At 43.3% G+C, this 15,502-nt stretch overlaps 1 protein-coding gene across 1 annotated transcript in view; it reads left to right on the forward strand.

The window, feature by feature from the left end:
* Positions 1-8,546, forward strand: part of zgc:56095 (Ferritin, lower subunit) — a 36,258-nt gene extending 27,712 nt beyond the window's left edge. The window contains 2 exon segments of the mRNA NM_001141424.1: positions 7,180-7,305; positions 7,603-8,546. Of these exon segments, the coding sequence (NP_001134896.1) occupies positions 7,180-7,305; positions 7,603-7,752 (276 nt within the window). The 3' untranslated portion in view covers positions 7,753-8,546.
* Positions 8,547-15,502: the final 6,956 nt, after the last annotated feature.

Here is a 15,502-nt window from a genome sequence, read left to right on the forward strand (position 1 = left end):
CAATTTATTATTTGACATTTCCACTGGATCAGAGCATGACATTTTTCCCTTTCACACACAATGGTTATCGAAAGGGAGAGGCTGGAAAGATTTTTCAAATAGAGGAATTAACATTCTCAGTGGAAGTAAAAACAGACTGTTTACTTGCTGTTAAGGTGAAGAAAATTACTTTGAGAAGCTCCACATCTCATTAGCGGTGGTGAGTTAAGGCCGACTATGCGTAATCAGGTGCGTGTCCTTACTCAACTTTGACAGGAGCACCCCAGAACTTGTCTCACAAGTCTAGCATTGGTTGTGCGCTCTGCAAACAACGTGTCCACTCCGACAATGAGAAAAGACTGCCATCCCTGTGGCCTTCGCAATGGATAAGTCCACAGTCAGGCGTGAATAAAAAAATATTTGCGACTGATCTACAATTTTTTTTTTTGTTAACATCTGTCGACCAATAGCCCATTATTGACCAAACAATCAGCCAAATGGGGTCAGCCCTACTTCGCTGCACCATTTGTCTTTGATAGGCTCTGCTCATTCACGTGCCATTTATACATCCATAAACTGATTACTCATCTCCCTTCCTCCGATGTATTCCATATTGCCCACTTCCTCACTAGATAGTAGCAAAAAAACAAATAGAAACGGTGCTAATTTCACGCATAAACTTTTTAAAAAGGGATAGTAGACATTTACAGATCATAGTCTAGCCCAAAACAAATGAGATTATCAGCATGTACAAAGTAACAATACAAAATACATTATTTAGGCAACAAAATATTCAAGTGACTTGACTGAAGTGACTGTACAAAACATTAAGAACACCTTCCTAATATTGAATTGACAAAAGGGAATATGAATCATAAATACATTAAACTTTGTTCATCCATGTACAATATACTGATTGAAGTGTGGTGGTGGATTGTGGTGGTGGATTGCGGTGGTGGATTGCATGTGGATTGTAGTCATGGATAATGATAGTCATCCTAGCGAATCATTTTAAATTCAGTTGTCCAGATCAGCTAAACTTTCACATATGGGGGGAAAAAAATGACATAAAACCAACACAACTCACTGTTACAAATGCATGACTATTGTTATGGTTTCATGATGACACTTGAATAAATGCATGGTTGTAGGTACTTACACTCCTGAGAGGCTGGCAAGATGTGGGCAGCTTATACAGGTCCATGGTGCACAGAGTTGTCACAGTGCATTCCAGACACCCAGCCTAAATCCCCAGAGAGTAAGCAATGCAGAAGCACAGTGACTACCTGGCTGAGCTCAATCAGCAGGGGTCCGGGACAAGGTAGCACATAGCAATGATGAAATCAGGCCAGGGGTCGGTCCACAGCTGCAGTTGGACCAGCAGCACGACCAGGGGCTCAAGTCATCCGGGAGGGGAGAGCGGGATTAGTGGGAGCATGCCTAAGAACACAGTACACCAGCAAAGAAAAGCTGACCCTATCCCGAGACGGTGGGGTTGGGAGACACTGGCGCTGTTCAACGGACCGGGACAACCAGGAAGGAGCTTATCCAACCACTGAGACAGTCGCCCTAGATTTTGTATGGGAAAAAAACAATACTATATGGTGCAATAAACATTAGTAAATTAGTTTAGCTGTAGCAGCTAATGACAGTCATGATACTGGTGGTAGAGCTGATGGCAGAGTTGTATGTCCCATCCACTCGCTTCAGGATGTCTGTCTGCCTTTGGTGCTTGGCCAGGAACCCATCAATGGCAGCTCAAATGGGTACTGTCCATCTGTGGTCAGCACGGGGAGAAGATGGCAGAGGTGTGCTTGGCAGATCAGAGAGAGGCACAATGTTATTTTAATGAGAGTTTAGTCTAGTTGACGATTCAACAGAAATCAATCTTAATGCTGATGATCTGTGAGACGGATAGCAATAAAGTACAAATAGATTCAAACATATGGAATATGATAGATTATGCGCATGTGGTTTCAAATAATAATGTGACTTACTAGCTTGCTCTCTCCCTGCTTTTCTTGAAAATGTATCTGATATACAGTGCATTCAGAAAGTACCCTTGACTTATTCCACATTTTGTTACGTTAGCCATTTTTCCCCCTCAATCTACACACAATACCCCATAATGACAAAGCAAAAAACAAGTTGACACTTTTGCAAATGTTTTAAATAAACAGATATCACATTTACATAAGTATTCAGACCCTTTACTCAGTACTTTGTTGAAGCACCTTTTGGCAGCGATTACAGCCTCTAGTCTTCTTGGGTATGATGCTACAAGCTTGGCACACCTGTATTTGGGGAGTTTCTCCCACTCTAATCTGCAGATTCTCTCAAGCTCTGTCAGGTTTGATGGGGAGCGTCGCTGCACAGATATTTTCAGGTCTCTCCAGAGATGTTCGATTGGGTTCAAGTCCGGGCTCTGGCTGGGCCACTCAAGTACATTCAGAGACTTGTCCCAGAGCTACTCCTGCATTGTCTTGGCTTTGTACTTAGGGTTGTTTTCCTGTTGGAAGGTGAACCTTCACCCCAGTCTGAGGTCCTGAGCTCTCTGGAGACGGTTTTCATCAAGGATCTCTCTGTACTTTGCTCCGTTAATCTTTCCCTCGATCCTGACTAGTCTCCCAGTCCCTGCCGCTGAATAACATCCCCACAGCATGATGCTGCCACCACCATGCTTCACCGTAGGGATGGCACCAGGTTTCCTCAAGACGTGACGCTTGGCATTCAGGCCAAAAAGTTCAATCTTGGTTTCATCAGACTAGAGAATGTTGTTTCTCATGGTCAGAGTCCATTTGGCAAACTCCAAGTGGGCTGTCGTCCCTTTTACGGAGTGGCTTCCGTCTGGCCACTCTACCATGAAGGCCTGATTGGTGGAGTGCTGCAGAGATTGTTGTCCTTCTGAAGGTTCTCCCATCTCCACAGTAACTCTGGAGCTCTGTCAGATTGACCATGGGGTTCTTGGTCACCTCCCTGACCATGGCCCTTCTCCCCCGATTGCGCAGTTTGGCCATGTGGCCAGCTCTAGGAAGAGTCTTGGTGGTTCCAAACTTCTTCTGTTTAAGAATGATTCAGGCCACTGTGTTCTTGTTTACCTTCAATGCTGCAGCAATTCTTTGGTACCCTTCCTCAGATCTGTGCCTTGACACAACCCTGTCTCGGCGCTCTACGGACAATTCCTTCGACCTCATGGTTTGGTTTTTGCTCTGAAATGCACTGTCAACTGTGGGAACTTTATATAGACAGGTGTGTGCCTTTCCAAATCATGCCCAATCAATTGCATTTACCACAGGTGGACTCCAATCAAGTTGTAGAAACAAGGATGCTCAATGGAAACATGATGCACCTGAGCTCAATTTCGTGTCTCATCTAAACCTGTTTTTGCTTTGTCATTATGGGGTATTGTGTGTAGATTGAGGTGGGGGGGGGACTATTTCATCCATTTTAGAGTAAGGCTGTAACCTAACAAAATGTGGAAAAAGTCAAGGTCTGAATGCACTGTAACTAGCTAGTTATTTAAAGTGAAACTGCCAGCATTTTACCAACATGAAAGCTTACTAAAATCTGTTAATATACACCACCAGGAAGAATGACTCTTTTTAATTAATTTCCTGACAAGCGAGCACTTAGATATGGTCATATTCACATTTTCATAAATTCTTAGTATATGTAATTCTGTCATTTTAAGGCATTTGTGAAAATTCTATAGCAATATAGTGGGAAGGCAGCGGTGCGCTTGGACAATTTAATAGACACTGCAGTAAATAAAACCTAACAAAAACATCTGTCTCGTCCATTTGCCACACAGGCCTGCTATCATTCACTTTAAACTGGACTGTGTGTTTACAGGCAGTTGCAACAGTGCGACAAAATACACCAGAATGGATTTCAGCATGTATGTTAATGCCACAGGAGTCGTCCTCTTACATTTGGGAACTTTACAGTCCTATTGATTAAACAACCATGACAAGTTAGGCTCTCTCCCTTAGTTATGCACAACAACAAGATCAACAACTAATGCTAGCCAGAGCAAGATGAGCTAAAATCGAACAGTAACATTAGATAAACCCTCTCAAACTGTTTCAGCTAGTTGGGTGTCAAAATTGCACTGATAAACAATGGGGAATTGTAGATTACTCATCCTTCTGCAGCTTGCCTGCACCCAAGCTAACTAGCTAAAGTTGGCTAGCTAGCTACTTCCAGACACAAATGAGAGAACACCTCACACGGACCATTTGACTCACCTTAGCAGAGCTGGTTAGCTAGGCTGTTTACATGTTATCTAGAGGGTTCGTGACTAACTTTTAGTTTTTTTGCCTACTTTTCTGACACCGGTCATATTCAGCCGATTCGTAAATTCCTCAGTTATTCTGCACTAGCACATTCAGACGAGTGCTTTGAAATCGGAGTAGATAGCCAGTGTGAATTTGCGAACGCAAGAGATATGCTAACTGGATTGCAGTCGTTCAAGTTCTTGCTAGCTAACCAAATGACACCTGCATCTCTAGCTGTGTATAGCCACTGAAAAACAATGAGGGGAAAAAGTCAGTCACTCCTCCCATGACATGACATCTTCCTAGCAGCTAGTTAGCGAACGTTAGGCTGTGTTTTTAGCTTGCTACATAAATGGATACGTTAGCCTATTAGCCACGTTATGGCTGATTTGTGATTATTGCCCTTGCTAGTTTGATTGTATTGACATTCCCAGCCTTAGTTACATTTGTCTGTTTTTGTCCAAAATATTGAGTCATTGAAACTGAAACAGTGCATCCCGAATGGAGGCAGCAAACAATGTACCAGGCCAGCTGGCATTTACAACCTTATAGCAATATTTTTTTTGACTACCAAGAAATGTATTGGTGAATTATACACTGCTCCAAAAAATAAAGGGAACACTAAAATAACACATCCTAGATCTGAATGAATGAAATAATCTTATTAAATACTTTTTCTTTACATAGTTGAATGTGCTGACAACAAAATCACACAAAAATAATCAATGGAAATCCAATTTATCAACCCATGGAGGTCTGGATTTGGAGTCACACTCAAAATTAAAGTGGAAAACCACACTACAGGCTGATCCAACTTTGATGTAATGTCCTTAAAACAAGTCAAAATGAGGCTCAGTAGTGTGTGTGGCCTCCACGTGCCTGTATGACCTCCCTACAACGCCTGGGCATGCTCCTGATGAGGTGGCGGATGGTCTCCTGAGGGATCTCCTCCCAGACCTGGACTAAAGCATCCGCCAACTCCTGGACAGTCTGTGGTGCAACGTGGCGTTGGTGGATGGAGCGAGACATGATGTCCCAGATGTGCTCAATTGGATTCAGGTCTGGGGAACGGGCGGGCCAGTCCATAGCATCAATGCCTTCCTCTTGCAGGAACTGCTGACACACTCCAGCCACATGAGGTCTAGCATTGTCTTGCATTAGGAGGAATCCAGGGCGAACCGCACCAGCATATGGCCTCACAAGGGGTCTGAGGATCTCATCTCGGCACCTAATTGCAGTCAGGCTACCTCTGGCGAGCACATGGAGGGCTGTGCGGCCCCCCAAAGAAATGCCACCCCACACCATAACTGACCCACCGCCAAACCGGTCATGCTGGAGGATGTTGCAGGCAGCAGAACGTTCTTCACGGCGTCTCCAGACTCTGTCACGTCTGTCACATGTGCTCAGTGTGAACCTGCTTTCATCTGTGAAGAGCACAGGGCGCCAGTGGCGAATTTGCCAATCTTGGTGTTCTCTGGCAAATGCCAAACGTCCTGCACGGTGTTGGGCTATAAGCACAATCCCCACCTGTGGACGTCGGGCCCTCATACCACCCTTATGGAGTCTGTTTCTGACCGTTTGAGCAGACACATGCACATTTGTGGCCTGCTGGAGGTCATTTTGCAGGGCTCTGGCAGTGCTCCTCCTGCTCCTCCTTACACAAAGACGGAGGTAGCGGTCCTGCTGCTGGGTTGTTGCCCTCCTACGGCCTCCGCCACGTCTCCTGATGTACTGGCCTGTCTCCTGGTAGCGCCTCCATGCTCTGGACACTACGCTGACAAACACAGCAAACCTTCTTGCCACAGCTCGCATTGACGTGCCATCCTGGATGAGCTGCACTACCTGAGCCACATGTGTGGGTTGTAGACTCCGTCTCATGCTACCACTAGAGTGAAAACACCGCCAGCATTCAAAGGTGACCAAAACATAAGCCAGGAAGCATAGGAACTGAGAAGTGGTCTGTGGTCACCACCTGCAGAACCACTCCTTTATTGGGGGTGTCTTGCTAATTGCCTATTATTTCCACCTGTTGTCTATTCCATTTGCACAACAGCATGTGAAATGTATTGTCAATCAGTGTTGCTTCCTAAGTGGACAGTTTGATTTCACAGAAGTGTGATTGACTTGGAGTTACATTGTGTTGTTTAAGTGTTCCCTTTATTTTTTTTTTAGCAGTATATTAATCATGCATTGAGCTGCATCCATCTATTCTGCCAACAATGCCTTAATGTATGTCATGGAATGTTGAGTCAAATACACCTTAGTTTTAAAATCTTAAGTTGGTTTTGTTGCATAAACTGGGAATTGGATATTTTTGACTGATTTATGATTCTGTTTTTCATATCTGCCAAGTAGTTAAAACGCTTTCAGTTCCACTTTAAGAAAGAAGGCCTGAGGGGGTGTGGAAATGATAGCTAACCAGCCATGTTATTGCAATGAAAAATTAGCAAGCTAGCATCAGCTTTGTAGCGGTAATACTTTGTTTGAAATTCTTCATCCAATTTTCTCATCAACGTCCTGCTGTTGCTTACAAATTATGCGAATGTAATTTTAACAAATTTGATCCATATTTAGCGACATCTCCCTCCCTGATTTAGAGAAGCATAGTGACCGGCCGGAAGTCAAGCGGAAATTAAACCCCCAATGTGGGAGGTGCTAGAATGCATTCCGTTTTAATGTCGGGCTTTTGTTATTCTGTCTGTTTTCCTCAACGTGGATTTGTCAGGGCCCTACATGCAGTTGTGATACCCAAGTCACTATGCCTGTTTGACTACATTGTAGGCAAACTATGAAGAATCACTAATCTACAAATAACCTTGCATGATGTATCCCAAATAACTACTCTATGTGATCTAGATTAGCGGTTCTGGGCCTCGCTTGCTCAAACTGATTCCTTCAAATGTGCGGTCTGTCTCTCTTTCAGAAACCCAGCAGGGAGGACTGGCGAGGTGGCCTGGATGCCATCACCTTCTCCCTGGAGTTTCAGAAAACCCTCAATACGTCCCTCCTCGAGGTGCACCGTGGTGCCAATACTCACACTGACCCCCATGTAAATCCATGATAATTATCCCATTGTGATTAACTGCTATGCATATTTTAATGGGTGTTCAGTGTTATTAGATCAGATGTATTTGATAGCTATGTATAATTGAAGCTCATAACATCTATGTTTGTCTGTTAGTGATTTGAACAGATTAAAAAATGAAAAGGAGGAACAGATAGGATGTTGAAAGAATACCTGCAGAAGCGTGTGGCCTCCGCTGCAGTATGCATCTATCTCTATGATGTCAGTGCTGGGCTGTCTGTTGCAACCGTGCATGACAATATAACTTTACTTCCTCTTTAGCTGTGTGACTTCCTAGAACAGCACTTCCTGTCCGACAGCCACGACACCATCAAGAAGCTGGGTGACCATCTGGGCAGCCTGACCCGCCTCACTTCCTCTGAGACCCATGGCTCCATGGGAGAATACTTGTTTGACAAACACACCCTGTAAGACTCACAGCAAGAAGAGAGCACAGCTTTCACACAGGGACTGGAGTCTGGAGAGTTGTGCTGGGCAGAACGTCCTTTCTAACTGTGCATGCATTTCCGTTATAAGTAGCACTAAAGTGGGATTTAGCAATAGAACCACATACCTCTTACAGTACGTACAGAAAACAATGCAAGACAATGGAACAGTTGAATACCTCAACACCCGTTTACCACTTCTGATGTGAACAGTGGTTACCACTGACAAACAAAAAGGTGTAATGGGTTCGCACTGAAAAATATGTCGCATAAAGCTTACTATTCAATTTTTCTAAATTATTTTCACTGCATCAGGGATAGCGTACAAAGACGTTTCGGCTTTACATCCTTCAGTGTGTAGGTACAATTTTTTTTAAATTCAAAATCTCATTTTTAGAGAACACCCGATGAGCAGCAGGTACTTCTGATCAGGGTTGCCACTCATCTGCCAATCAGGTATGTGGCGTTTCTGGCCTACCTGTATACAAATTAGTCACAAAGTAATACAGAATTATAGGGTATGGGAGTGGGTACGAAGTGCAACCGCCCCAGGTGTCTGTTCACCTAAACAACTCTGGTGCTATAAGTCAACTTGGTTTCTGCCATAGAGTTGATCAAGCATTCCAGCAGTAAATATGCTTCATTGTGTTGTGCATTCCTACATATTTCTGAATCAGTGCTGTGTTACACCTAGTTTCATTACTCCAAAAAGCAGCATATGATCAAATATGTTGTAAAGGATTTAAGCAATAGTTGAATTTGAATAAAAGTAACACTATTGATGGCTTTGTCTAATTCTTTTCTGGTGGGGTTGGGGTTCCTGGTATTACTGAGTCACTGTCGAGCGAAGGTTTGTTTTACTTGTGACTGCCAGATTTTTTGTTGTTGTATAACCGCACAGAAATATAGGTCTGGAAAATTGGCAGTCAAAACCTATTCAGCACAATTTTTGACAAGATTACCTTAAATTCCACCCATGCATTAATCTCATTCCCAGACAATTCTGCCCAAATACTTGAAAGGTCTGGTGGACAAACACGTCAAACTTGGCCTTCGTTAGCCAAGAAAAAGATTTGTGAGAAACTCCCCAACGCATAGGCAGTGAGGGGATTCTATTAATGCCCCGGGCGAACCGAGTTTGCGTTGATTGTATCCTATTTGTAACCGGGCTGCCTCCCGGGCGTGAGCCAGGGACCCGTTCTGACTGACAGCAAAGTCGTCTCAAAACAAAAGTGACGTAGGAATCTGTTTTCACATGCAAAAGGGATTGCTTTCTGCCTTCCCAATGAAAACTAGTACTGTATGTTTCTGAACAATGCACCATGCTGCACTGTTGATGATGGTCTTGTTCCATGTATCAACCAATGGTTGCGTGCCACGTCATCAACTGTGCTGTCGGGAACCACATTGCTATAACATGTTGGCTGATACGTAAAATACAAATACAGACGACGTAACAACTGGCATGCGTCAGCAACGTCTGAGCAGGGGAACACGACCAATATGACCAAGCGGTGCAGGGCTTTGTCTGGTCACGTGACAGGCCATAGCCCGGTTCAACCCAGGGCAGCTTAATATAACTCCCTCATTGGCTTAATCTACCTACAAATAATCTCCCACAACACTTTCACCCACAACACTTTCACCCGAGCTTTTTAATCACCACTTCATTAAGTCAGGATTCCTATTTGACTCAGCCATGTCTCCTTGCCTGTCCAACATTTCCTCATCTCCCACCACTTCTAATGCGACTAGCCCTGATGCTCCTCCCTCTTTTTCCCCTGCCCTGCTACAAAGTTTCTCCCTGCAGGCAGTCACTGAGTCCGAGGTGCTAAAGGAGTTCCTTAACTTGACCCCCAAAAAAACATCTGGGTTTAGACCCTTTCTACTTTAACCCTTGTGTAGTCTTAACATTCCTAAGGGTCAAAAAGGACCCGCCTTCACTAAACCCAAAAAATAAAGCATCTTAATTGAATTTTAAACCCCAAATCTATTTTGCATGAAGAAACAACCTGCCATTCATCACAAACTTTGAATATCTGGGTTTTCCCTCTTCACAATACAGAAAGACTGCATTTAATCAGTAGACTCCACCCATTTTTATTACAATAAACCTGTCATTAATTGTTTTCTTTACTAAAGTAGAGGTTTATTATTATTATTGTTATTGCTAAAGGTACTGCATTGGTGTAAAAACAATTTTTGCAAGCGATAGTATAGCCTAAGAAAGTAGCAGAAATGTGCAGAAAGTAGTTTTGAATGCATTTTTATTGAAGGGAAACAAGTCTTGAACTTTTTTGGCAACATAGTGATATATTACTATATACTGTACAATGAGGAACTACAAAATACTAGTCTTCTCCTATTTGAACCATTGCCCCCACCCACAAGGTGTATAAACAACAACAATAAATAAGATAATAGATACAAAACAAAAATGTGAAGAACATAAATAAATCAACTCTAATTAGCACATGTATGCAAGTCTGTGTGCATGGACTTTGCAGATGTATTTCTCACATGTTCAGCACATAGTTTTTGTTTTACAGTCCTCCTTTGGGGGGCAGAATTGGCATCTCCTCCTCTTGCCTGCCCCAGCTGCAACCTCAGGTGGATCAGGACAAGATTCAGCCCCCTGAACAGCTTTCACAAGCGCTGCAGAGGCTGCTGTGTGGGGGAGGCACTCCCTTTAAATATATGGGGTTACTGGTGACATCCCAGCTGCTCCAGGAACACCCTCCTCTTGTTCTGCTTATCAGCCATCCAGGTAGGGTTGATCTTGTTCCATATCACGAAGGCATTGTATGAGGACACATCAATGATGTTATGGAAGATGACCAGGTGCCAGCGGGCAGTCATCCTCCTGCAGCTGTAAGTTCCAATCACCTTGTCCAGGTTATCCACGCCTCCTTTGTTGTGGTTGTTGTCCAGGATGATGGCTGGCTTCCGGTCCTCATGATCACTGATCTCAGCCGTTTTGTGCAGTGTGCTCAGGAGGACCACATTCTTGTTCCTCTTTGGGAGGTAAGAAACTAGAGTGGTGGTGGGGGGTGAAGGCAAACTTTGATGAGAAGACCTCTCCCCCTTGTTGCGAGGAGTGCAGGGGGGGGAGCTCAGGCTTGTTCTTTCTAAATGTACCAACCATGGTGATCTTCCTCTTCAGGAGCTGCTGGCTGAGTTCATAAGAGGTGAAGAAATTGTCACATGTCACATTGTGCCCTCTCAGTCCATCTGTCACATCAAGCACAACCCGCATCCCCTGGTTCTCCGGGACTCCACTGGTCGGCTTCCCTGTGTAGACTTGCATCTTCCAAGCGTAGCTGGATTGTGTGTCAAAGGCGACCCATATCTTGATGCCATACTTTGCTGGCTTGCTGGGCAAATACTGCTGGAAAGGACAGCAACCTTTTGACAAAAGAGATTACTATCAGTAATTAGTATCAGTGTCAGAAAATAATCACATAAATCAATGATATTACAGCAATACATAATAAAATGAACAGTGAAAATCACTTACATTACTGATATGAAAATAAAATTGACCTCTGAATGGAACCAGTTGCTCATCCACTGTTACTTCAGGCCCAGGGTTGTAGAGGTATGGCAGACACTCCATCCACTTCTCCCAGACCACTCTTATAGCAGCCAGTTTCTCTCACAGGTCTTGACTCACGGTTATCAAATCGTAGAATTCTTGAGAAAGTGTAGAAGACTTTCAGTGGCATTGTGGCACGGAAAATCTCCCTTCCACACTCTGCATCACAGAGACTACGTGTAGCCTCGCCGTGGGACCTATACACACCCGCTAAGCCCTATGTAGGCACGCAGGTCAATCTTTCCATCCTTTTCCAGTTGTCTCCATATTTCTGGAATCCCTCCAAATTTGTCATCTCCAGGATGATTTTTTTCGATGGCTGGTGTGATGAACATGTAGAATGTTGAGGCTATGTCCTGGGCATGGGCAACTGCATGTCTTGTGGGCCCTGGGGTCATCCTTATGATTTGAGCTGCCATCCTGCCCTGGTTGTCATATGGTGACAAGGACCATGTTATTTTGCTGTTCTTTGACAAAAATGTCTCTCTTTCAGCTTGGGGGATTTCTTCTTCATCTGAAGATGATGCATCATGCTCTGGGTTGTTTTCTTCCCCATCTTCTTCTTCAGATAGCTTCTCCTCTTCTAAATCATTGTTCTCTTGTTCCTCCTGGACACCTGAAAAAAATCTGATCTATGACCTGTTGGGCACTGAAACGTGCACTCATGGCTTCAGCAAAAAGAGAACTGGGGGGACTGTCATCTGCAGCACCTTTTATAGCCTCTGACTGCATTCCCCATCAGTAAACATTGCTTTCAAAAAATGTTTATTTTGTCTGAAATTGTTTTTATTTTGTCTGTGAACTTGAGTCATGTGGAGGGGAGATGCTGCACATGCACAACAAAGTTTTAGTTTTGTCTGAGTTCAATCAGTAGCACACAATCTCAATTTCTGTGTGTGTAAATTATTTTATAACTGCCGGGTCAAAAATCACCCTAAGACAATCTTTGTACCCTGGTGGTGTACAGCTTTCATGGAAATATGAACAAAGGTGATATTTCACTTTTTCTAATGTTGGGGTCACTCTAGGAAACGTCATCAAATTTCAAGTTGAAAAAATATCATTTAGGGGGTTTTCTCTGCTGTTAAACATAGTGGCGGTCATTTTTTACCCTTTAGACAACACAAGGCATAAGGTTGCTGCCCCTATAATCACCAAGCCTGTCTCTTCTCTCTGGGGATGTTCCCATTGCTTGGAAGGCAGCCACGGTTCATCCTTTATTTAAAGGGGGAGATCAAGCTGATCCTAACTGTTATCGGCCTATATCTATTTTGCCCTAGTTATCGAAAGTGTTGGAAAAACTTGTCTTTAATCAACTGACTGGCTTTCTTGATGTCTATAGTATTCTCTCTGGTATGCAATCTGGTTTCCGCTCAGGTTATGGATGTGTCACTACAACCTTTAAAGGTCCTCAATGATGTCACCATTGCCCTTGATTCTTAGCAATGTTGTGCTGCTATTTTTATTGACTTGGCCATTCCAGTCTTGTGGGCCGGCTAAGAAGTATTGGTGTCTCTGAAGGGTTTTTGGCCTGGTTTGCTAACTACCTCTCTCAAAGAGTGCAGTGTATAATGTCAGAACATCTGCTGTCTCAGCCTGTCACAAAGGGTGTACCCCAAGGCTCGATTCTAGGCCCCGCGCTCTTCTCATTTACATCAACAACATAGCTCAGGCAGTAGGAAGCTCTCTCATCCATTTATATGCAGATGATACAGTCTTATACTCAGCTGGCACCTCCCCGGATTTTGTGTTAAACACTCTACAACAAAGCTTTCTTTGTGTCCAACAAGCTTTCTCTGCCCTTAACCTTGTTCTGAACACCTCCAAAACAAAGGTCATGTGGTTTGGTAAGAAGAATGCTCCTCTCTCCACAGGTGTGATTACTACGTCTGAGGGTTTAGAGATTTAAGTAGTCACCTCATACAAGTACTTGGGAGTATGGCTAGACGGTACACTGTCCTTCTTTCAGCACATATCAAAGCTGCAGGCTAAAGTTAAATCTAGACTTGGTTTCCTCTGTCGTAATCACTCCTCTTTCACCCCAGCTGCCAAACTAACCCTGATTCAGATGACCATCCTACCCATGCTAGATTACAGAGACGTAATTTATAGATCGGCAGGTAAGGGTGATCTCGAGCGGCTAGATGTTCTTTACCATTCGGCCATCAGTTTTGCCACCAATGCTCCTTATAGGACACATCACTGCACTCTACTCTTCTGTAAACTGGTCATCTCTGTATACCCGTCGCAAGACCCACTGGTTGATGCTTATTTATAAAACTCTCTCAGGCCTCACTCCCCCCTATCTGAGATATCTACTGCAGCCCTCATCCTCCACATACAACGCCCGTTCTGCCAGTCACATTCTGTTAACTTCTATGGGCTAGGTGGGACGTTTGCGTCCCATCCTAGTCAACAGCCAGTGGAATCGCGTGGCGCGAAATACAAATACCTCAAAAATGCTATAACTTCAATTTCTCAAACATATGACTATTTTACACCATTTTAAAGACAAGACTCTCGTTAATCTAACCACATTGTCCGATTTCAAAAAGGCTTTACAGCAAAAGCAAAACATTAGATTATGTCAGGAGAGTACCCTGCCAAAAATAATCACAGCCATTTTCAAAGCAAGCATATATGTCACAAAAACCAAAACCACAGCTAAATGCAGCACTAACCTTTGATGATCTTCATCAGATGACACTCCTAGGACATTATGTTATACAATACATGCATGTTTTGTTCAATCAAGTTCATATTTATATCAAAAAACAGCTTTACATAATATTTTCCAAGTGGGGAACTGAGCTAATTCTTCTAAGAGTTTAAGTCGGAAATGTCAGTTTCTGAGTTGTTTTGAAAGTGGTAATGACCCTCACCCGTACATGTCTTGTGCACCTCTGTTTACGTTCCCCTTGTATGCCAGTTGTTGTGAGGGAGCACCTTGTCTGTCTTATTTTCGGCACAGTATTGGCTCTCAATTCAATTTCAATTTAAGGGGCTTTATTGGCATGGGAAGCATATGTTTACATTGCCAAAGCAAGTGAAATAGATAATAAACAAAAGTGAAATAAACAAAGAAATTGCAGTGAACATTAAATCAAATCAAATCAAATGTATTTATATAGCCCTTCGTACATCAGCTGATATCTCAAAGTGCTGTACAGAAACCCAGCCTAAAACCCCAAACAGCAAGCAATGCATGTGAAAGAAGCACGGTGGCTAGGAAAAACTCCCTAGGAAAAACTCCCTAGAAAGGCCAAAAACCTAGGAAGAAACCTAGAGAGGAGCCAGGCTATGAGGGGTGGCCAGTCCTCTTCTGGCTGTGCAGGGTGGATATTATAACAGAACATGGTCAAGATGTTAAAATGTTCATAAATGACCAGCATGGTCAAATAATAATAATCATAGTAGTTGTCGAGGGTGCAACAAGCACGTCCGGTGAACAGGTCAGGGTTCCATAGCCGCAGGCAGAACAGTTGAAACTGGAGCAGCAGCACGGCCAGGTGGACTGGGGACAGTCCAGCCTAGAAGTAACAAAAGCATGGATTAATTTTTCTGCGTCATTTTTGGACAGAAAGTTTCTGATTTTTGCAATGTTACGTTGATGGAAAAAAGCTGTCCTTGAAACAGTCTTGATATGTTCTTCAAAAGAGAGATCAGGGTCCAGAGTAACGCCGAGGTCCTTCACAGTTTTATTTGAGACGACTGTACAACCATCCAGATTAATTGTCAGATTCAACAGAAGATCTCTTTGTTTCTTGGGACCTAGAACAAGCATCTCTGTTTTGTCCGAGTTTAAAAGTAGAACGTTTGCAGCCATCCACTTCTTTATGTCTGAAACACAGGCTTCTAGCGAGGGCAATTTTAGGGCTTCACCGTGTTTCATTGAAATGTGTCGTCCGCATAGCAGTGAAATGTAACATTATGTTTTTGAATGACATCCCCAAGAGGTAAAATATATAGTGAAATCAATAGTGGTCCTAAAACGGAACCTTGAGGAACACCGAAATTTACAATTGATTTGTCAGAGGACAAACCATTCACAGAGACAAACTGATATCTTTCCGACAGATAAGATCTAAACCAGGCCAGAACTTGTCCATGTAGACCAATTTGGGTTTCCAATCTCTCCAAA

Source organism: Salmo salar, chromosome 19 (assembly GCF_965601325.2).
Source record: "Salmo salar chromosome 19, fSalSal1, whole genome shotgun sequence".
Lineage (NCBI taxonomy): Eukaryota > Metazoa > Chordata > Actinopteri > Salmoniformes > Salmonidae > Salmo > Salmo salar.